The following is a 20,432-nucleotide window of genomic DNA, read 5'->3' as shown; positions in this document are numbered from 1 at the left end:
AGTGCCAGCACCCGCCCCTGCCCCCCCATAAATGTTTGTCCTTCGCGGTTCTCCTGGCACCAAGGCCTGAAATCTGGCCAGCGCATCCTGCAGTCCTTCCTCAGGTAGCCCAGTCCCATCTCACTTTTAGCTATACTGGTCTCTCTGTTTCGATTCCATCTTTACCTTTCCTCTTACCAGTTCCTTTTACCCCAGCCTGATGAGTTTGACTCACCTATGCGCCTTCTCCCACAATCCTTCCCTAGTTTCCCCCTGGTTGACCAAGTCTTTGTTCCTTAGCTCTCTTAGATCTTGACTGTTCTGGGTAGCTTCCCCCCCCCCGCCCCCAAAAGGTCACCGGTTTTAGGATTTTTATGGAACAAGCAGTATCAAAAATACAGCTGATCTTTGACCAACACGGGTTCGAACTGTATGGGTCCACGTATATGGTTTTGAATTTTCAGTAGTAAAAGTACTGCCTGGTTGGACTTTTTGACCATGGGCTCCTCTAACTCCTTGACTGTTTAAAGGTCACTTGTACTTGATGTTTTTTCCTTGGCTTTGTACCGGGTGTTTATGGGCTTAGCTTGCTTATAGGCTGAGAGAGACTCTTCGGGGCCAAGCTCTCTTCCGCTTCTGTGCTGAGTAAAAAAGACAGAGTGACTAAACTTCAGCTGAGGGGAACTCCAGGTCTTCGATGTGCTCTTCCTCCCTCTCTGGTGTGGCAGGGGTTTATGCCCAAGCAAGCTCCCCTGCCTTGCTCTTCTTTGTTCCCTCTCCCGAGGGAACCTGCCCGGGAGCCAGCCTGTCCCCAGAGAGCAAGGTCCGGAAGAAGAGCCCGGCTGGAGGAGGGCAGGCATATTTGTGATCTGCATCATGACCTGAGCTCGTTGAGCCCCAGGAGTTTTCCCACACACACTAATTCTTTTCATGTTGAGAGATTATTTGGTGGTTTCTTTCTCTCTACCCATGAGGATAGGGAATGCTTGGAAGGATTGACTTTAATGGTAAGAGTTGGCATATATTGAGCATTTACTGTGTGCTGGGTACTCTTACCCTGCTCTGTTCTTTAAACTGTCAGAGTGGCACATGAGATTGTTATGACTTCAGTTTTACAGATGAGGAAACTTAAATTCAAAGGGCCTCTGCAGGGGGCAGGGTACCAGGGACTCTAAGCCCAGGCAGATAACACAGTCCATGTGCTTCACTACCGGTTGCCTTGCTTTCCTGTACAGTATTTAAATGAAGGGGTGTCCTGCACTTGATTGAAAGTTGAGGCACAGAGAGAGTGCCCAGAGGTTAGACACTTGATTGTGGGGTCAGCCACCCCCACTTTACAGGGAGGCCACCCTCTCTGCTGTCACTGCTCTACTCGTTAATCCCCTCTACCCTGTCACTCCTCAGCACCCACTTTCTGCCCCTTGTTTCTTGTCATCTTGCTTAGCCGTAGTGGTTTAGCACCCCTATTCCACCGTCCTCAATCTTAAATGAAAGTAGTGAGTTTGGAGTCCTCCTGGCCTAGTGGTGAGGACGTGGCGTTGTCACTTCTGTGGTGTGGGTTTGATCCCTGGCCCAGGAACTTTGGCATGCCACAGGTACAGCCAAAAAAAAGAGAGAGAAAATAGTGAGTTTGCCAATCTTCGAGTTTCACGGAAAAGTCTTCTGGTCTCTCCACACACATTCCCCCGCACCCCCACCTCATGACTGCACATAGAGATCCTGCTGCGTTTCATTTCATACCCAGATGCACCTGTGTTTTTAGGCAACCCCTTGACTCTCTGGGACAGGAAGTATACCTAATAGCTCCCGGCTTGCCTTGGTCAAGGATGCAGATACCCATACCCATAGAGGGGCCTCTTTCTGTCCTAGTTCTCCCCTGGAATGCCAAGGCCCACTTGACCTCACTTCTGCCTCCCTCTCTGAGAATCTCTTCCTGCTGTCAGTGGCTCTTTCTAGGAAACATCAGGGAACTGCTCTAAGATTGCACCAGGAAGACTCTTTGACGCATTTCTTACCATTGGACAAGACACATGGGATTTCCAGTTAGCTGGAAGGAGCACTGGACAAGGGAAGTCGAGGCTTCAGCTCCCATCCTTGCTCTTCCCTAAGGAAGCCCCTTCTTTAGGGGCCTCACTTCCCCGTCTGCAGGCAGAGGGGGTGAAAGCCATGGACCTTTTTGCTGCTCTAATGTTCTACAGTAGTTTTCTTGAGCAGATACAGGGTGGTGAGTATAGTGTTTCCTGAGCTGGACTTGGGTCACTGGCAGCTGGCACAAGTTTTAGAATATAGAGGCTGGAGGAGGAGGAGGCTTGTCCCTGGGCTGGTGCTGGATGTAGGGACTGGCACCTTACACAAGGGGTTGGTTTTCACCGGGAGCTATTTCAGGTGCCAAGTAAGTTGTGCCTGTGTACTGTAGAGCTGTCCTGTGTGTCTGTGTCTCTGTCTGGTGGGCTGGTAAAAGTGGGTGGTTGGGAGGGGACCCAGAAAAAGATGCATAGTGGAAGTCAGAAGGCCTAGTCTGTTTTTCCAGCCTGACTCGGGGCTTGACAGCAGCTCCTCTGAGGCTTCCGGGGTTTCCCCCGCCCCACTGGATTTTAACAGACCTGGGGAAGAGCTGCCTTCTTTTAAAGACAGAAATAGTTCTCTTTCCCTGGAGGACTTTTGTGTCTCTTTGGGGAGTTTTGTCCTTCCTTGGAGCAGGGGCAGCCTGGGGCCTAGGTGAAAGTAGACAGAATCAGGGCACTGTAGGTCCTTGGGACGGGGGGAGACTAGCTGGGAATGGGGCTCTTTCAACAGACTTCACACACAGCTGATGGAGAGGTTTCTGTGTGTGCCCAGACTAGCCCCATTCTTCTGGTCAGTTTGGGTTCGCTAGGGGAGTGGGGAATCTGTAAGTTCTAGTGGCAGGAGGGCATGCCCATCACTTGGAGAACGAACCTTTAGGACTTCACCATGTCCCTTTGTGATCTTGGTGAACACAGTGTCGGGCAGGGTGATTAGAGGATCTGATTCTTCCCGATTTTGAAAGAGTTTTTAGTAGAGGAAATAGACGATGAACGACCTGAAAAGCTTTGTCGTAAACTTTTTCAAGTAGACTTCAGAGATACCTTGCCCTCTGAACCTGATGGTCCTTTCCAGTTTCTTTCTTTCTTTCTTTTTTCCCTTTCTTTCTCCACTATAGCTGATTTACAGTGTTCTGTGAATTTTCTACTGCACACACAGCAAGGTGACCTGTCACACATGCATGTATACAGTCTTTTTTCTCACATTTTCATGCTCCATCACAAGTGACCAGACATAGTTCCCAGTGCTACCCAGCAGGATCTCATTGCTTATCCATTCCAAAGGCAATGGTTTGCAACTATTAACCCCAAATTCCCCGTCCCTCCCACTCCCTCCCCCCTCCCTCCTGGCACCCCAAAGTCTGTTCTCCATGTCCATGATTTTCTTTTCTGTGGAACCTTTGCAGTTTCTTGTTAATGAACTTGATGTTGCAGGCATTTTGGCCTGCTCTTGTCCAGGTAGCACGCATAGAGTGTTGCTGGGGGCTGGGTCCCGGGTCCCAGGAGAAGTGACTACTGCCTTGGCTTAAGTGTAATGGAGGGAGAGGGTCCTCTAACAGCTGCCTCTGCTGGTCCTTGTCAGGGAACTGGGTGGTATTAAGCTTCTCTGGGCCAACCCAGGACTAGCAAAAAAATCATTGTGAAGTAAGTAGCTCCCTGGGCTCCATCCTCTTGGAACTGAGAGCGAGTGAGTTTCTGGTTCTCCAGGACCAGAATGGGGAACGCTGTGGGCCGGGTTACAGAGCCCTAGCTCTGCTCTGGCATGTGGGGTGTCTTGAGGGGGCAGTACCTCCGGTATGGGGTGGAGGCCAGGAATGCAGTGGCTTCACATTTAGGAGTCAGGCAAGGACTCTGTCTACTCATTAAGGGATCATGCGTCTGATCAAGGAATAGAACATTCCTTTTGAGACCAGCTGGACAGATTTCTCTGCTCAGTGACTGGGGGCAGCTCTTGGCCCTGGCGTGGCTGGCCAACAGGGGGGCGCAGTGATGGGAGAGCCGTGGGTGAGCAGAGCCCCAGGATGTATCTTTTCCCGTGGGTCTCTGGGGGAGGAAGGATTCAGAAACACTTGGTTTTCAGAACCAAGTTTGAAGAACAAGTGTAGGTGTAAAAGGATCAGACCTATTATTCCTACTTCCTTCAATTTTTTTTTATTTTTATTTTTTCCTTTTATAAAAGTCCCTGTCTGCCCTTGTTGAAACTACTGGAGAATCCCAAACAAAATTAAGTCATTGTAAACATATACTTAACTCCTGGTAATACTTGGTTATATGTCCTTCCCGTGTTCCTCTCTTGCATATGTCTGTGTATACATTTTTTGTTTTACAAAAATAGGATTATAATCCATACCAGTGGAGATCATCATCTTTTTGTGACCACTCTAAAGATACTTAAACTTGATTTAGCCGTTTCCCTACTACTGGACATGTAGGCTGTTTCCAGGTTTTTGAAATTGTGAATATTCTTTGGATATGTTTGCACATAAACCTCATTTGTCTAATTTGTATCATTAGGATAAATTCCTAAAGGTGGAACCATTGAATCAAATGGGGGGGGGGGGTCCTGACTTTTTCTTTGGAAACTTGGAAGGCAGCAGGTACATCTTCCCTAAATGACCCACCCTCTTTTGACCACAGGTCGCTGAAAATAGAGCTGGACCTGGCGTGTAGGGGCTTAGAAGGGGTGTGGGGTCCCTGGACTTTGTGATTGCCTGCTTGGGTTTTGTTTTTTTGACAACCCCCTGCATAAGGAGTTCCTAGGCCGGGGATCAGCTCTGAGCTGCAGTTTAAGTCTATGCCAGAGCTGTGGCAACGCCAGATCCTTTAACCCCCTGTGCCCGGCTGGGGATTGAACCTGCATTATGGCACCGCAGAGATGCTGCCGATCCCGTAGCACCACAGCAGGAACTCCACCCACTTAGGGTTTTTATCTTGCCTTCCCAAATCTGCTCACACACATACTTGCAGAATATTAGAGCCAGTGAGAGTCTTTCAGATTCCATTATGAAGTCTGCTCTGATTCAGGAGCCTGAAATAGAGAGCTAACCCTGGCATGAATTCAGTATGCTAGGGACTTACCTTCTCCAGGCTTCTGTCCCCTTTTCACAAGAGGGTGTAGAACTGTGAGACTCCTCCAAGTTGAGTTCCTGGAGTTGTGGCTGCTGGCTGTTTCCACGATCTTACTTTTTATGATTTCTTCAGGAAGAGGCTGGTAAAATTGTTATTGGTATTTGAGCATGCGTCCTCACACCTCCGTCACATCTTCCCCCTTCGGGAGCCTGCAGGTTCCTCAGTGGAGTGGGGTAGTAATGACGATGAAGAGCTGGTGGTGGCCCCTCCCACAGCACTGCATAACCATCTCTCCTTTCTTGTTCCCACAGAACATTCTGCTCCGGCCAAGGTGGTGAGAGCAGCAGTTCCGAAACAGCGCAAAGGTAGCAAGGTAAGGAATGAGCATTGGCAGCCCAAGCGGGGACTTTGGGAGGTGGTAGCCTCTTTTGTAATGATTGCTTCTCGGCTTTAAGGTACTTCTGGGTTTTCTCTGACTAGCAAGGGTACCTCTTCTGGGCCTTCATTGTTCTAGTAGATAGACTTGACTTTGGCCTCTGACCTCTCGGTGGGGCTATATTTTGGATAAGGGCCTGAATGGCGGAGGCAGGGTTACCCCAGGGCCCTCATAGATTGTGCCTTGCAGGTTGGGGACTTTGGAGATGCAATCAACTGGCCAACACCTGGAGAGATAGCCCACAAGAGTGTGCAGGTAAGTCTTCCGGGAGGAATGGGCACGTTTGAACTCTCTCTACATGTACACGTTGGACCTCTCAAAGCTTTCAGAGCCCCAGGTGTTAGCTTTCTCAGTTTTTTAAGAGGAGTGGTTGATATAATATGGACAACATTGAAATAGCTAAGAATCATCCTTTGAGCTCTTGCTATGTGTTAGGAACTGCCAAGTGCTGTCTATGCATCATTTCATCTAACCCTCAGTGATTTCTAGATAGGTCTTTCAACAGTTCGCATTTTACAGGTGAGGCCACTGAGGCTGGGGAAGTTAATTACTAGCCCTTGGTGGCCAAATGGGGATTGGAAGTCAGGTGTATTGCATTGATCCAAAGCCTCTGTTCCCCATCACTACACTCGGATTGCCTGTGAGTGAAACAAGAGAGTGGTCATTAGGCCAGGTACCCACCTCCAGGCCGCAGGTCATGGGTGAGCTTATATAGCTCTCCTGAGCCCCAGCAGAAGATAGACTCCTGGACAGTCTCCTCCTTCCCAGCCATTTTGTTCTGGCTCTGACAATCTCGGTCCATCACTGGTTCTGGTCAGTGACCTTCAGTTCACAGGTGGGAGTGGTGTGGACAGGCCAGGGTCCAGCGTCTCTGCCTTTCCACAGGTAAGCTGGACCACGAGGTCCTGCTGTAGGGAATAAACACTTGGCCCTTGCAGGCTGTAGCCCCTGTCCTGGGTGTTGTCTTTGTCACCTGGACTCTGAAGCCGGAGAGAGGATTGTCTTTCATAGCTTCTGCCTTTTCGACCACTCTTACCAGCAGAAGCATCTTGGGTGTGAAAAAAACCACCTTAAGCACCTTAGAATACATCTATCCCAGCCTGCCATCAGAGGAGGCAGGGCTTCTCTGCCCTGTCTTTCCAGTGACGGGGGGCAGGGGGGGGGGGCTCCCTCCTGTCCCATCCCAAGAGGCTCTTACGCTTCCTTCACCTCCCTGTTCCTTTACTTCCCGCTGCAGCCACAGCCCCATAAGTCTCAACCTGCCCGAAAGCTGCCACCCAAAAAGGACATGAAGGAACAGGAGAAAGAGGGGAGCGATAGTAAGGAGAGCCCGAAAACCAAATCGGATGAATCAGGAGAGGAGAAGAATGGAGACGAGGACTGTCAGCGAGGGGGGCAGAAGAAGAAAGGTGAGTGACTCGGAACCGGACTTGGGAGAAGGTGGCAGGGCAGGACCAGGGAAGGTCAGAATGCAGGGGGCTGCTGGAGCCATCTCAGGAGCCCCCAAGAAGTCCTTGGGAGGCTAGTGGGTGATGGCCCATTGGGCCGGCAAGCTTCACTTCACCCATCTGTCCGTCACCTCCTTCTGTTCTTAAACAAGCATCTGGTAAGCCCTGTTCTCAGCACTGGGGCTCTAGCAGTGCACAAAACAGAGGGTCCCTGCCTGAGTGTCTTATTGTATCTTGAGGTATTGCTATCCCGTGTTAGGTTTCATTTAAAGATAGGAATTCCTGTTTTTCTGGCCAAAATGGTTAGGGTACACGTTTGGCTGCTCATATAGATCCAAAGGAACAGTGGTTTAACCAAGACGAAAAGTTTATTTATTTATTTTCTTTCTTACGTGAGAGCTTGGTGGACATGGGCCAGGCCTAGAATGGAAGCTCTCTGACTCCTTTATTTTGGTGTGGGTTGGGTCTTTTCATCCCAGACTGCTTGCCCCACCTCGTGAGACAGGGAAAGGTGAAACTAGCTCCCTGCCTTATAGGGATTCTCCCTGGAATTGCCTCTTTCCACTCAGCATTTCAGGGCAAAATTTTGGCAGGTGTCCAGAGGAGCTGGAGGCACAGTCTTGTTTATGGGCAGGGGGTTCTCCGACCACAGAGAAATTAATACTGAGAGTCATCCAAGAGTGTCCATCACACTGAAGTCTGTCACCTCCCTATTTAAAGATGAAAGTGAGGGAGTTCTCATCGTGGTGCAACGGAAACAAATCTGACTAGGCATCATGAGGTTGCGGATTCGATCCCTGGATTCGATCCCTGGCCTCGCTCAGTGGGTTAAGGATCTGGCGTTGCCACGAGGTGTGGTGTAGGTCGCAGGCGGGGCTCAGATCCCAAGTTGCTGTGGCTGTGGTGTGGGCTGGCAGCTGTAGCTCTGATTTGACCCCTAGCCTGGGAACCTCCATATGCCGTGGGTGCGGCCCTTAAAAAAAATTAAATAAAGTAAAGCTGAAAATGAGTTCCAGTGAGGGAAAGGAATTTGCCCAAGGTCACCAGATGGTGATTGATCCTGAAGCCCTGGACAGGAGCAAAAGGGTTAAAGGTAGGGATGGCCTGGGGGGGCGGGGGGGTGATTTCTTCTTCAAGCCCTTCTTGTGCTCATGCTGTCCTCTAGGGAACAAACACAAGTGGGTTCCGTTGCAAATAGACATGAAGCCTGAAGTGCCCAGAGAGAAATTGGTCTCACGCCCTGCTCGCCCACCAGAGCCACGACACATATCTGCCAACCGCGCCGGGGAGATCAAAGGTATGTACCTTCTGCTGTGGAGGGGCTGGGCATGCAGATCACCCTCAGCCCTGACTTGGTGCCCCCTCTCTCCATAGGGTCTGAGCCTACCACCTACGTGCCCGTACCCGTGGCCCCCCCCACCCCAGCCTGGCAACCAGAGACCAAGTCGGAGCCTGCCTGGCACGACCAGGATGAGACATCGAGTGTGAAGAGTGATGGGGCTGGTGGGGCGCGGGCTTCCTTCCGTGGCCGTGGACGGGGGCGTGGTCGCGGCCGGGGACGCGGCCGGGGTGGCTCTCGAAGTACGTGAGGCCCCTTTGGGCTCCGGGATGTCCTAGGGAGTGCGGTGGGGGTGGCAGGCAGGGATCTCTTCTCTCTCATGGCGCCCATTTTCCCGTAGCCCACTTTGACTACCAGTTTGGCTACCGAAAGTTTGATGGTGCAGAGGGGCCCCGCACCCCCAAGTACATGAACAACATCACCTACTACTTTGACAACGTTAGCAGCACTGAGCTTTACAGCGTGGACCAGGAGCTGCTCAAAGACTACATCAAGCGCCAGATGTGAGTGGACGGGAGCCTTCTTCCTGGAGTCGTGGGTAGGGTTAGGGCTCCCTGAGGATGGCATCCCAGGAGAGGAGGCCTTGTAGGCCTTCCTGGTGCAGGCAGCAGTCGTTGACTCCGGCTGGAGCCGTAAAAGATAACTTGCTCTCATCTGTGAAGCTAAGTTTTCATTAACTTAATGTTTATCACACAGCTTAGTACCCATGCACTTTAGGAAACTTGGAAATTACTGATAATAAAAAGGAGAGAAAATATCCAGATCCTATTCCCATTCGTGCCTGTGTTTGTAATGGCAGCATCGTCAGAGTGCTGGCAGACACTTCGTGAATCCTCACTCTTGGTGAGGCTCGGTGCTAAGCGCTTTGTAGGCATTCTCTTGTTTAATCCTGTAGTTATCCACTTAATTCTTGTGAGCTGGGTCTTAGGCCCTTTTTATTGAGGAACAGACAGGCCCGGTAACTTGCCCAGCTAGTAGGTAACAGGGCACATATTTGAGTCCTTTTCTCTCGGATTTGCAGAACCTTAGCTCCAACCGCTCCGTTGTATTGTCTCTCAGTCTGGGGAGGGAGCCATACGAGGAAATAGGTCATTGCAGTAGAGTATGATAAGTGTTTTAGAAGCAGCAGAGAAAGTGGAACAGCAGCATTGGAACTGGGTTTTAAAGAAGGATGAGGAGCTTGTCAGGCGTACGCAAGAGGCTGAAGGGCAGAGGAAACAGTTTGACCCAAAGTTAGGGAGCATGAAAGGATAGGAGATCTCTTTTCAGTCTTTGGGACAGGGTTGGTAAGAGGCTGTGTGGCCTTCCCGGAGTCTACAGAACAAGGAAGTCACCTTCATAACGATGAAGTAATCATGCCTCTTCTCCCCTCCACCTAGTGAGTACTACTTCAGCGTGGACAATTTAGAGCGAGACTTCTTCCTGCGACGAAAAATGGATGCTGACGGCTTCCTTCCCATCACACTTATTGCTTCCTTCCACCGAGTGCAGGCCCTTACCACTGACATTTCACTCATCTTTGCGGTATGTCTCCCTCCCTGGGGCTGGGGCGCAGGGCAAAGAAAGGTCCTTGCATAAGGAGCCAGAGTTTGGGCCAAGCCCCTGGAGGAGTCCCCACCTTATTAATTATGCTAAGGGTCTAGGGCTTGGCCAGCCTCTCTCTCTTCCTCTCCCTCCTTCCCTCCTCTTTCTGCCCCCTCCCCCCCATATTAGGGAACATTTTGGATGTGGAAAATTTACAAAAGTAGACAGAATTGTGTCATGAGCTTATCCAGCCTCAGCAGTTATCAGCTCATGGCCAGTCTTACTCCATATATCTCATCTCTTTTCTCTTCCAAATTACTTTGAAGGAAATCTCCAGTAACCTCACTTTTATCCTTCCTTGTTTTAGTACCTAACTCTAAAGATATAGATGTGTTAAAAAAAATATATATCACCACATATTTGGTCAGTTGCAAATGCATCCTACTTGTAAAAAAAAAAAATTCTGTTAGTAGTTTCTGAGACTCAGGATCCAGGTAAGACCAATATATTATTGTTTTATTAAGTCTCCATCCCTCTCCTTCCTTTCCCTCAGAGTTTATTATTTGAATATGCTCAATTGTATGTATTTCAGAATTTTCTGTAGGACACAGGGTAACAATTTTCACATGTTCTTCTGTACTCCTGGTTTTCTGTCGATTGGTGGTGGAGAAGCCCAATCACATTCCAGCTTTTTGGGTTTTTTCCCTTCTCCTTGGTCAAGAATGCTTGTTAGGTGGTGATAGATTCTCAGGTGGCACATAGTGCTTCACTTCATTCTCTCTTTTGCCATATAAGCTGCTATTGACAATCACTGCCTATTAATTTCATTAGAGACCAGAAAATAAATGGTTGTATTGTATCGGTCTGTCTTGTTAGCCGGAATACCTCTTTAAGGAGGTGCTTTGCCTTATCAAGTGTTGGGTTCCAAGAGGTGTATAGTTTGTTCAGGAAGGGCGTACAGGTGCCTGATCTTTCCCTTTATTATGGAGTCAGTTTTCAGAATTAGGAGCAGATCCCTAATAACTTTCAAAAGTAATCAGTGAAGGGAGTTCCCATTGTGACTCAGCAGTAATCAACCTGACTAGTATCCATGAGGACTCAGGTTTGCTCTCTGGTCCTGCTCAGTGGGTTAAGGCTTCAGTGTTGCTGTGAGCTGTGGTGTAGGCTGGTGGCCACAGCTCCAATTTATGACCCCTAGCCTGGGAACTTCCGTATGCCACAGGTGTGACTCTAAGCAGACCCCCCCCCAAAAAAAGTGATCAGTGAGGTTTGAGTTCTCTTTTTTTGTTTAACTTAGTATCATCACAAACTGGTAGATTCAAACATTTTGTTTATTTCAATTTGTTGCAGTTACTATGCCGAATCAAATTGTCCCATTCTTTGGCCAGTGGGACCCTGGTTTGTATTTCCTGCCCCAGATCTAGAATTGGCTATTTTTTTCAAGGAACTCTTGGTCCTCTATTTGGGGAAATGGTATTTAAGGTATTTAGATACCTCAGTCTGAGTTATAGAGGTGTTTATTGCTACTTGATTGGTCACTGTTTCTAGAGCTTTTTTTTTTTTTTTTTTTTTAATAAAATCCAACATGAGATCATACTGATATCTTCCATTAAAAGCAAGGGGTATAGGGTCTTTACTTAACCCCAAGGATTTTTTATTTGTAACTGCTGCTTTCTCCCATGGCAAAAATCCCAATTCTTAACGGCATCTACATAGCTATTTGTTTGTTTTTTTACTCTATGGTTTATACACATTATACTTAAAAATAGTCTCCTGCTCATAAAAAGGTTTCTAATTTATACAGTCAATGACTGTATTTTCAAGTTATTTAAAATAATTTGAAATGTTTTATGTGGTTGTGTCTTTAACTTAATAATGTGTATTAGTTTCATTAGTTTTGTTTTGCTCTCAAGATTATGGGGATTGCTTTCTTACTGCTAATTCCTAATTTTGTTTTACCTTTATGTAAAACATTTACATAGGTCCAAAGTCAACATGGTGTGTTCATAGAATTCTGATTTAAAATTCTCTCACTTGTACCTTTTCCCTTTTATTTCTCCACATAAGCAACTTTCTTTTGAATCCTTCCATTTAAAAAAAAAGGAAATGCCTCTGTGTGTCCCCTCTCTTTGATAAACGGTGATGTGGCACGAGTATTTCTTTACCTGTTTTTTCTTGCTTTCACCTAACATATCTGGGGCTTAGAGCATAGTAATAGTAGTAACTGGAAGATATTCCTCATTCCTATTTACAGGTGTACATATATCTATTCCTGTTTACAGGTGTATATATATCTTTTTGTGTTCTAGTTAGTTTATCTTTGTGTTTTTTTGGGGGGAGGGGTATTTTGGATTTTTATTTTATTTTATTTGGTTTTTTTTTTTATTTATAATGATTTTTATTTTTTCCATTACAGCTGGTTCACAGTGTTCTGTCAGTTTTCTACTGTACAGCATGGTGACCCAGTTGCACATACATGGATACATTCTTTTTTCTCCCATTGTCATGCTCCATCATAAGTGACTAGACATTGTTTCCAGTGCTACACAGCAGGATCTCATTTAGCTAGTTTAACTTTGGTGTAGATTTCTAGAAGTAGAATGGCTCAACTAAGGGGTCAGTGCATGTAATTGTGCCAGCTATTGCCTGATTCCCTTACTCGTAGGTGTGCCTTTTGCATTCTTCTCAGAAAGAGTGCCTCTTTCTCCAGCCTCACCCGTTGCAGTATGTTTGTTCCATGTTGAAATGTTTTCCTCTTCCTGGCTGTCAGATTTTTAAAAGGAAACTCTCCTCTCTCCTTTTTTTCACCCTGCTTTCCAGAGATAACACACATAGCAGTTTACCTGTGAATCCTAGAAAAATTTGAGTGCATTTCTATGTTTTTACTTAAAAATCCAAACACCAATGGGGGTTGTTTTTGTTTGTTTTTCGTTTTTGTCTTTTTTCTAGGGCCGCACCCATGGCGTATGGAGGTTCCCAGGCTAGGGGTCTAATCAGAGCTGTTGCTGCCGGCCTACACCACAGCCACAGCAATATCAGATTTGAGCCACCTCTGCGACCTACACCACAGCTCACAGCAATGCTGGATCCCTAACCCACTGAGCGAGTCCAGGAATCTAACCTGCACCCTCATGGTTCCTAGTCAGATTTGTTACTGCTGTGCCACAACAGGAACTCCCAGACACCAATAGGATCTTAAACTCACTGACCTAGTCCTACTTTTTCATGGTCTTTACCACCTCAGCACATTTGAAGCTGATTTTTTTTTTTTCTTTTTTTTTTTTTTTTTTTTTCTTTTTAGGGCCACACCTGTGGCATATGGAGGTTCCCAGGCCAGGGATCCAATCAGAGCTGCAGCTGCCGGTCTCTGCCACAGCCACAGCAATGCAGGATCCGAGCCGCATCTGCAGCCTACACCACAGCTCACAGCAACATGAGATGCTTAACCCACTGAGCGATGCCAGGGATCGAACCCTCGACTTCATGGATGCTAGTTGGATTTGTTTCCGCTTTGCCACAACGGGTACTCCTGAAGCTGATTTTTTTAAGCTTGAGTAGTGTTCCATTCAATGATGTGCCGTCATTGGTTTAAATTATCTAAGTGGTGGTGAGTTTGTTTGTTTGTTTTTGCTTTTGAGAGCTATATGTGTGGCATATGGAAGTTCCCAGGCTAGGGGTCCGGTTGGAGCTGCAGCTGCCAACCTACACCACAGCCACAGCAACATGGAATCCAAGCTGCATCTGCAGCTCAAGGCAACGCCAGATCCTTAACACACTGAGCGATGCCAGGAATCAAACACACATCCTCATGGATACTAGTAGGATTCTTAACCGCAGCAGGAACTCCAATTTAGTTTTTTTTGTTTACATTGTTGCTGTGAATAGCTTTCTATCCAAATCTTATACATGTTGTCACCTGTCGTGCAAGTATTTCTCTGGGGACAGTTCCTAGAAGTAGAATGGCAGGGTAAAAGGACAGGTGTGTTTTTCATGTTCATACCTTCCTACAAGTTTGAGCGTCTCACTTGTTCACTGTCATGGGAAAGGGTGCCAGTTTTCTTAGACTCCTGCACTGGCCTCATACTCCTGCTTTTCTTACATCTCCTAAGCTCAGGGGGCCCAGTCATCAACCACCTTAGAGGATCTCAGTCTGTCGATGTCTTTCGTCTGCATCCTCTCTCTCCTCCTCGGCAGGCACTAAAGGACAGCAAGGTGGTGGAGATCGTTGAAGAGAAAGTCCGCAGGAGGGAGGAGCCAGAGAAGTGGCCTCTTCCTGGTCCCCCAATAGTGGATTATTCCCAGACTGATTTCTCCCAGCTTCTCAATTGCCCAGAGTTTGTGCCACGCCAGCACTACCAGAAGGAGACAGGTAGGTACCTGCTGGCATGTGGATGTCTCCCTGTTGCCCTCATCCTTCCACCAGCAGTCCCTCAGGGCTGGCCTCAGGAGGACTGGCGGGATGAGGACCACCCCTTTCCGCCCTTCAGAGTCGGCGCCCGGCTCTCCCCGTGCAGTCACCCCAGTGCCAACCAAAACAGAGGAGGTCAGCAACCTAAAGACACTGCCCAAGGGCCTGTCTGCCAGCCTTCCAGACCTGGATTCTGAGAATTGGATTGAAGTCAAGAAAAGACCTCGGCCCTCCCCTGCACGACTGAAGGTGAGCGAAGCCTGTCCCCTGGCCTGGAGCTTGGGGGCGGGGGTGTCGCATAGGCACAGAGCTCTGGGCTCTGAAGGGCTAACAGGCAGGCTGGGTGCCTCAGGGTTGTAATGCGAGCTGAGGTCACCAGTGACTTCAGGAAGGCTGATACGGTGTGTTTGCATTTCCAGTGGGGACTACCCCATAGGGCAGTCTTAGCTCTGAGTTCCTGGGTGGTGGTTTTCACAGAGGGAGATCTTGTAGCTTCTGGCAGCCGTGTCTCATTAAGTGCTGAGTGGTTCTGAATACTTGGTTCTTTTACCCTATTTAAGTCCCTGGGGCTACGTTTTGATTGCTTTCTCCCTGTATTTGTTCTTAGTGTCGGCAAATAAGCCCCTCAGACCCTCTGAAGAGGGAAGGGAGAGGGAGCAGATACATGGTGTGACTAGATTTGAGTCTAGAGTAGAATACAGGTTTCCTGCCACTGCTGGCTGGTGGTGACCTTGGGAAGTTTCTTTAACATTTCAAGGCTTTAGGAGTTCCTGTCGTGGCTCAGCAGCAACGAACCTGACCAGTGTCCGTGAGGACATGGGTTCAGTCCCTGGCCTTGCTCAGTGGGTTAAGGATCCGGGGTTGCCATGAACTGTGGTGTAGGTCACAAACGTGGCTTGGATCCCATGTGGCTGTGGTGTAGACCAGCAGCTGTAGCTCCAATTTGACCCCTAACCTGGCAACTTCCGTATGGCACAGGTGCAACCCTAAGAAGACAAAGGGATAATCATATCTCAGGGCTTCATTTTCTCCATCTTCAGATGAAAGAAAAGAGGGATTAGACTGCTCTGGGAATAGTGAAGCTATATATGAATAGTTGACATTTAGTCTCCTTTTAGAGAGCTCTTTGAATCTCAAACTAAGATTACTGCCCCTTTCCTAGGAGCAGACTTTTGCTCCATCCACCTTCCCATTCGCATCCCTTCTTTGGAGACCTCTTTGATCTGGGCCTTGTGAGGAGGCCTTTGGGTCTGGGGTCCTCTCTTTTCCATTGTACCGCTATGACCGCTTCCCTCATCTCCTTCCTCCTCCTGCCTTCGCACCCTGACTGGCTGGTCTATTCTGGCTGCGATCCTTCAAACAGTCTTAGAGATTAGTCTGGAATTATGAGGCGAAGGGTAGTTAAGTGGACAAGGACCTTACAAGGTTCAGGCCTGTAGACCACGAAGGCTTTGGAAAGGCAAGAGCCGCACTTAGCCCCCATTCCAGAATCAGACCCCTCACTCCCACCTAAGGTTCCCATCTTGAACCTTAAAGGAGAATAGGTTTGGAGTTTATACAAAGCTTTTTGCACAAGCAGGGACTCGACACAGTGTATCTCTTTAAGATACACTGTGAGGTAGACAGATGTTTTACCGCAGAAGTCTTAGATAAATTCCACTTGTCCACACTCTGAACTACTTTTGTTTGACTGAAAGCAACGTTATTTTCTCTTGCCTTTTGGACATGATGTTTTTTCTGCCTGGCATAGTCTTTGTCCCTGCCTTCGTCTGGTTTCCTTTCACAGTCTTTTCTTCCAAGAAGCCTTCCCTGACTGTTTCACCTCACCCCTAGTTGGTTAAGTGCCCCTTCCTATGTATGAGGCCTATTTAAAATCTTTACCATAACACATTGCAGTTGGCTGGTTGCTTGGTTGACTTTTTCTCCCACTAAACTGTGAGTTCCATAAGTTCAAGGACATGATCTTGTTCATTATCCTGCTTTTAGTGTCTTTATACAGGGCCTGGTGCCAGTGTGGACTTGCCCATTTATCAAATAGTTGAACACCTGCTATTGCTCAGTTCCAGTCTAGGTCCTGCGGATGTGCTGGAAGGCAAGGCAGCCGCGGTTCTTGCCTGATGAAGCTTTGATTTCTTTAGGAGATGTTGGGGGTGGATCACCACGTGAATGGGCCTCTTGAACTGCTGCTTTGTGTCCACTCCCAGGCCCAGGTGCTGTGTGGGATAGAGATTTAGGTAGAGGGATCACAGTTCCTACACACAAGGAGCTTGTCCTCTCAGCATTTGTGAATGGCTGTGATGGAAGCTGTGAGTGGCTGTCCCCTGGGACAGCCTTTCCCCATGAAGCTGATTCCAAGGCTGATGACTGTGACTTGCTGGCATTATCAGGGCCATGCAGTTTTAAGTCCTATGTTGAGGAGCTGGGGTTTTTCTCGGGACAGCGGCAGAGCCTGGTCTGAGGACTTCTGGTGATTTTTCTCTCTCTTTGGTCTGCCCCCATCTTAGAAGTCAGAGGAGCCCAGATTCCTCCACCCGACCTCTCTGCCTCAGCACCTGCCCTCTCAGCAGCTCATGTCCAAGGATCAGGATGAGCAAGAGGAACTGGATTTCCTGTTTGATGAGGAAATGGAGCAGATGGATGGGCGGAAGAACACCTTCACCGCCTGGTCCGACGAGGACTCTGACTATGAGATTGACGACCGGGATGTCAACAAGATCCTCATTGTCACCCAGACACCACCTTATATGCGCCGGCACCCAGGGGGTGACCGCACAGGCAATCACACCTCGCGTGCCAAGATGAGTGCCGAGCTGGCCAAGGTTATTAATGATGGCCTCTTCTACTACGAACAGGACCTGTGGACTGAGAAGTTCGAACCCGAGTATTCCCAGATCAAGGTGGGGCCTGTGACATGCGAAGAGGAAGGCTGACAAGCTGTGTGACCTTGGGCACACAGCCTCAGTATCCTCATCTAACGGGAAGGGGGGGTGACGCTTGACTGCTGGGGCGTCAAGAATGAGAAGAGATGTGTCAGTGCCTAAAGCTGCCGGTGTGAGAGGTGGTGATTGTGCCTCTTGAACATCCGCATTGAGTGTCGTAAGTCAGCTAGGCGCTCCTCGAGGAGTAGAGTAAGGATTGGATTGTCATTTCTGTTTCTAAAAACTTAGCTCTATACGAAAGTTTACGAAGCCCGCTTTGGGTATCCAAGATGGAGAAAAGTTAGCTCTTTTGAAAAATCCCAGCTTCCTGGAAGCAGTCAAAGCCCGAGTCGTAGGTGTTTGCTTAGTATGTGTGGTGCTGAGCCTCTGTACTGAGGACTAAAGTGTTTGGTGGAGGTGAGGTGAGAGGTGCAGGGTGGGGGGCTCAGCAGCAAGTTCTTGGGGAGCCAGAGTCCTCACCTCAGTGCCGCTGCAGAGAGGGCTGAACAAGTACTCACCCCTGCTGGGTTAGCACACTCACACCTGGGTAGCTGGGGTTGAGGCATGGCGATGGGACAGCTGAGAGCCTAGGGACTAGAATTCCACATATGTGGATGTGGGAGCTGCCCTCTGCAGCTTCCTGCACGCCTTGATTCCTAAACAGGTTAGGGCAGTCTTCTTACCACCATCTTTTCCCCACCCACCCCGTATCCTTTGCAGCAAGAGGTCGAGAACTTCAAGAAAGTCAACATGATTAGTCGGGAGCAGTTTGACACACTAACCCCTGAGCCCCCTGTGGATCCCAACCAGGAGGTCCCTCCTGGACCCCCCCGCTTCCAGCAAGGTAAGAGATGACACCTGGGGACCTTGGCCTGGTGGGAGCCTCCGGTGGGGGCCTTCCGGAGACAGGGGGTCAATTGCCTACCCCTGCTTACTGTCCCCGTTCTGCCTCTGCAGTTCCCACTGATGCCCTGGCCAACAAGCTGTTTGGTGCTCCCGAGCCTTCCACCATCGCCCGCTCTCTGCCAACCACTGTCCCAGAGTCACCAAACTACCGCAATGCTAGGACTCCCCGCACGCCCCGGACACCACAGCTCAAAGACTCTAGCCAGACATCACGGTTTTACCCAGTGGTGAAGGAAGGTCGGACATTAGATGCTAAGGTGGGTGAGGCGCTCCTGCTGGGCTGCTGAGAATCTTGGGCCCACTTCCCTGCATTCCAGGGCTCTGTGCTCTCCCTTACCTTGTCTGAGCCAAGGAAGTGCCAAATCCCCCACCTGCTCTGTATTAGGCTGGTGGGCCAACCTGGGATTGAGGGACCACATCTGTAAGACCACTTCTCTAGACACTGGAGTGGTGGCCCCATGTAGCCATGATAAGGCCTAAGGAGGACTGGCCATGTGTGGGTCCTTGAGTAGATCAGGTCACTCCCAAGCCCCGTTTCCTCGCCTGTGACATAGGCATGCCAGCTCCTAGCTTACTGCTGTGGACACCATGTGGGAGTAGATAGGGCAGTGCTCACACCTGGGAGGAGATCTTAGTCCTACAAATGCTTGATGCTCCTCAAAGTCACATGAGTGCTGTTAGTAACAAATCCTGGACAATCCTTTGCAGATGCCGCGGAAAAGAAAGACAAGACACAGCTCGAACCCGCCGTTAGAGAGTCACGTGGGCTGGGTGATGGATTCCCGAGAGCACAGGCCCCGGACTGCTTCCATCAGGTACTGACAGTGGGGAGGAAGCTCAGGCTCACTGCAGGAGGGCGAGAGCCATGACTTCCATAGTACCGAGAAGAAAGAACCTCTTTGATCGCAAATTAAAGGAAGTTTAAGAAAGGAATCCTCATCCAAAGCTTAAAAAAAGCTAGTAGTCTAGAGAGCTTAATCCAGATCCTGGGAAGAGAAAGGCCTCTTTCTGAAGTGGTGTGGTGGTGGCCCTGGAGCGCATTCTCAGGAAGAGAGTATCTCAGTTGATTTCAGGAGTAGGTATCTGCTGCCACCTTCAGGATAGCCAAGGAGTTGAATAAAAAAAATACAGATTCCTAGGCCCCAACCTCAATCTGCTGACTTGGCTTCTGGGGGTAGGGCCCAGATTCCTTTTTATTTATTTTTAGGAAAATTGCTCCCAGTGTTCCCTGTTCCAGAGCAAGGTTTAGGAGCCACTGACCTGTGCACTCTGGTCCCTGCAAAGATAGGCATGGTTATAAAGAAACTGTAGATGGATTAACCCATTATAGCTCATTAAAGAAAGTCAGATGTTAACATGGGATGAGTAAATGGCTAAAAGATCAGGTTTGGGCATTGTACAGATCTGGGACATTAAATACTAGCTCTGTTACTGAGGGCAAAACTCATGGTCTCTGAGCCCCAGTACGTTTTTGTAAAAACCGTCCAAAGGCTGGTGGAAAGAGTATGTCAGACCTAGCACAGTAGCTGGGCCTCTTTATTTGTTGCACAAGAAAGGCTGGATCTTGGCTACTGGAAGGGACCAGAGGGGCACCTCCTAACCTGATGGCTGGTTGTTCTGAGGAACCTGGTAACACTGTGCCCTTCATGATCTCTGCAGCTCCAGCCCCTCAGAAGGCACCCCTGCTGTTGGCAGCTATGGCTGTACCCCTCAGTCGTTGCCCAAGTTCCAACATCCTTCCCATGAGCTGCTCAAGGAAAATGGCTTCACACAACACGTCTACCACAAGTATCGTAGGCGCTGCCTTAACGGTAAGATGGACAGCTGGAGAGGGTGGAGCTTCCTAGGCCACTACTTTGATGCATTATAAAGGCTGGTAGACCACGTGACTTTTCTCTGCCTTCATAGCAAAAAGTGACATGACATTACAGCTTGAAGGAATGAAGTTCAGCTCAGGCCAGGTAGCTTTGGGATACAGGAGGTACAGAGAATCTGGTGCTTAGAACATTCCGCATTCCTGTTCTTGATCTTTCTCTATTGATAGGAAAAATCTTTATGTTTTATATCATTAGCGTTCTCCTGTTTCTGTTAAGGCTGCTGATTCAGCCATTGTTGAGTGTGGTCCACTCTCCATCACAAAAGGGTGGGTATGCCTGAAGCAGCGTATATTCTCTGGAATAGGGGTTGCCTAACTGTGGCTGATGGACCAAATCCAGCTAGCGGCCTATGCTTGTATAGCCTTGGAGCTAAGAACAGTTTCTACATTTTTAAGTGGTTGTGGGAGTGGACAGGGGAGAATTTATGGCAGAAACCGTATGTGACCTGTAAAGTCTAAAATATTA

General features: G+C 48.7%; 1 protein-coding gene across 3 annotated transcripts in view; it reads left to right on the top strand.

The window, feature by feature from the left end:
- Window positions 1-20,432, top strand: part of LARP1 (La ribonucleoprotein 1, translational regulator) — a 93,489-nt gene that overhangs the window by 63,243 nt on the left and 9,814 nt on the right. For 2 of the 3 annotated variants that reach the window (XM_085001891.1, XM_021076708.2), the window contains exons 2-15: window positions 5,423-5,484; window positions 5,737-5,802; window positions 6,785-6,956; window positions 8,161-8,292; window positions 8,370-8,576; window positions 8,675-8,837; window positions 9,714-9,858; window positions 14,053-14,227; window positions 14,346-14,515; window positions 16,771-17,163; window positions 17,905-18,028; window positions 18,142-18,347; window positions 18,799-18,905; window positions 19,750-19,901. In XM_085001891.1, the coding sequence (XP_084858017.1) occupies window positions 6,836-6,956; window positions 8,161-8,292; window positions 8,370-8,576; window positions 8,675-8,837; window positions 9,714-9,858; window positions 14,053-14,227; window positions 14,346-14,515; window positions 16,771-17,163; window positions 17,905-18,028; window positions 18,142-18,347; window positions 18,799-18,905; window positions 19,750-19,901 (2,095 nt within the window). In that variant the 5' untranslated portion in view covers window positions 5,423-5,484; window positions 5,737-5,802; window positions 6,785-6,835. The remainder of the gene's footprint in view (window positions 1-5,422; window positions 5,485-5,736; window positions 5,803-6,784; window positions 6,957-8,160; window positions 8,293-8,369; window positions 8,577-8,674; window positions 8,838-9,713; window positions 9,859-14,052; window positions 14,228-14,345; window positions 14,516-16,770; window positions 17,164-17,904; window positions 18,029-18,141; window positions 18,348-18,798; window positions 18,906-19,749; window positions 19,902-20,432) is intronic. The other variant, XM_085001890.1, reaches the window with a different exon arrangement.

This window comes from Sus scrofa, chromosome 16, assembly GCF_054392235.1.
Source record: "Sus scrofa isolate SSC_HxYL_T2T_F1_AM1 chromosome 16, Sscrofa_HxYL_maternal_Yorkshire_Landrace_v2.0, whole genome shotgun sequence".
Classification (NCBI taxonomy): Eukaryota; Metazoa; Chordata; class Mammalia; order Artiodactyla; family Suidae; genus Sus; species Sus scrofa.
The sequence above is the reverse complement of the archived record's forward strand: the minus strand, read 5'-3'. Positions and strand labels throughout refer to the sequence as shown.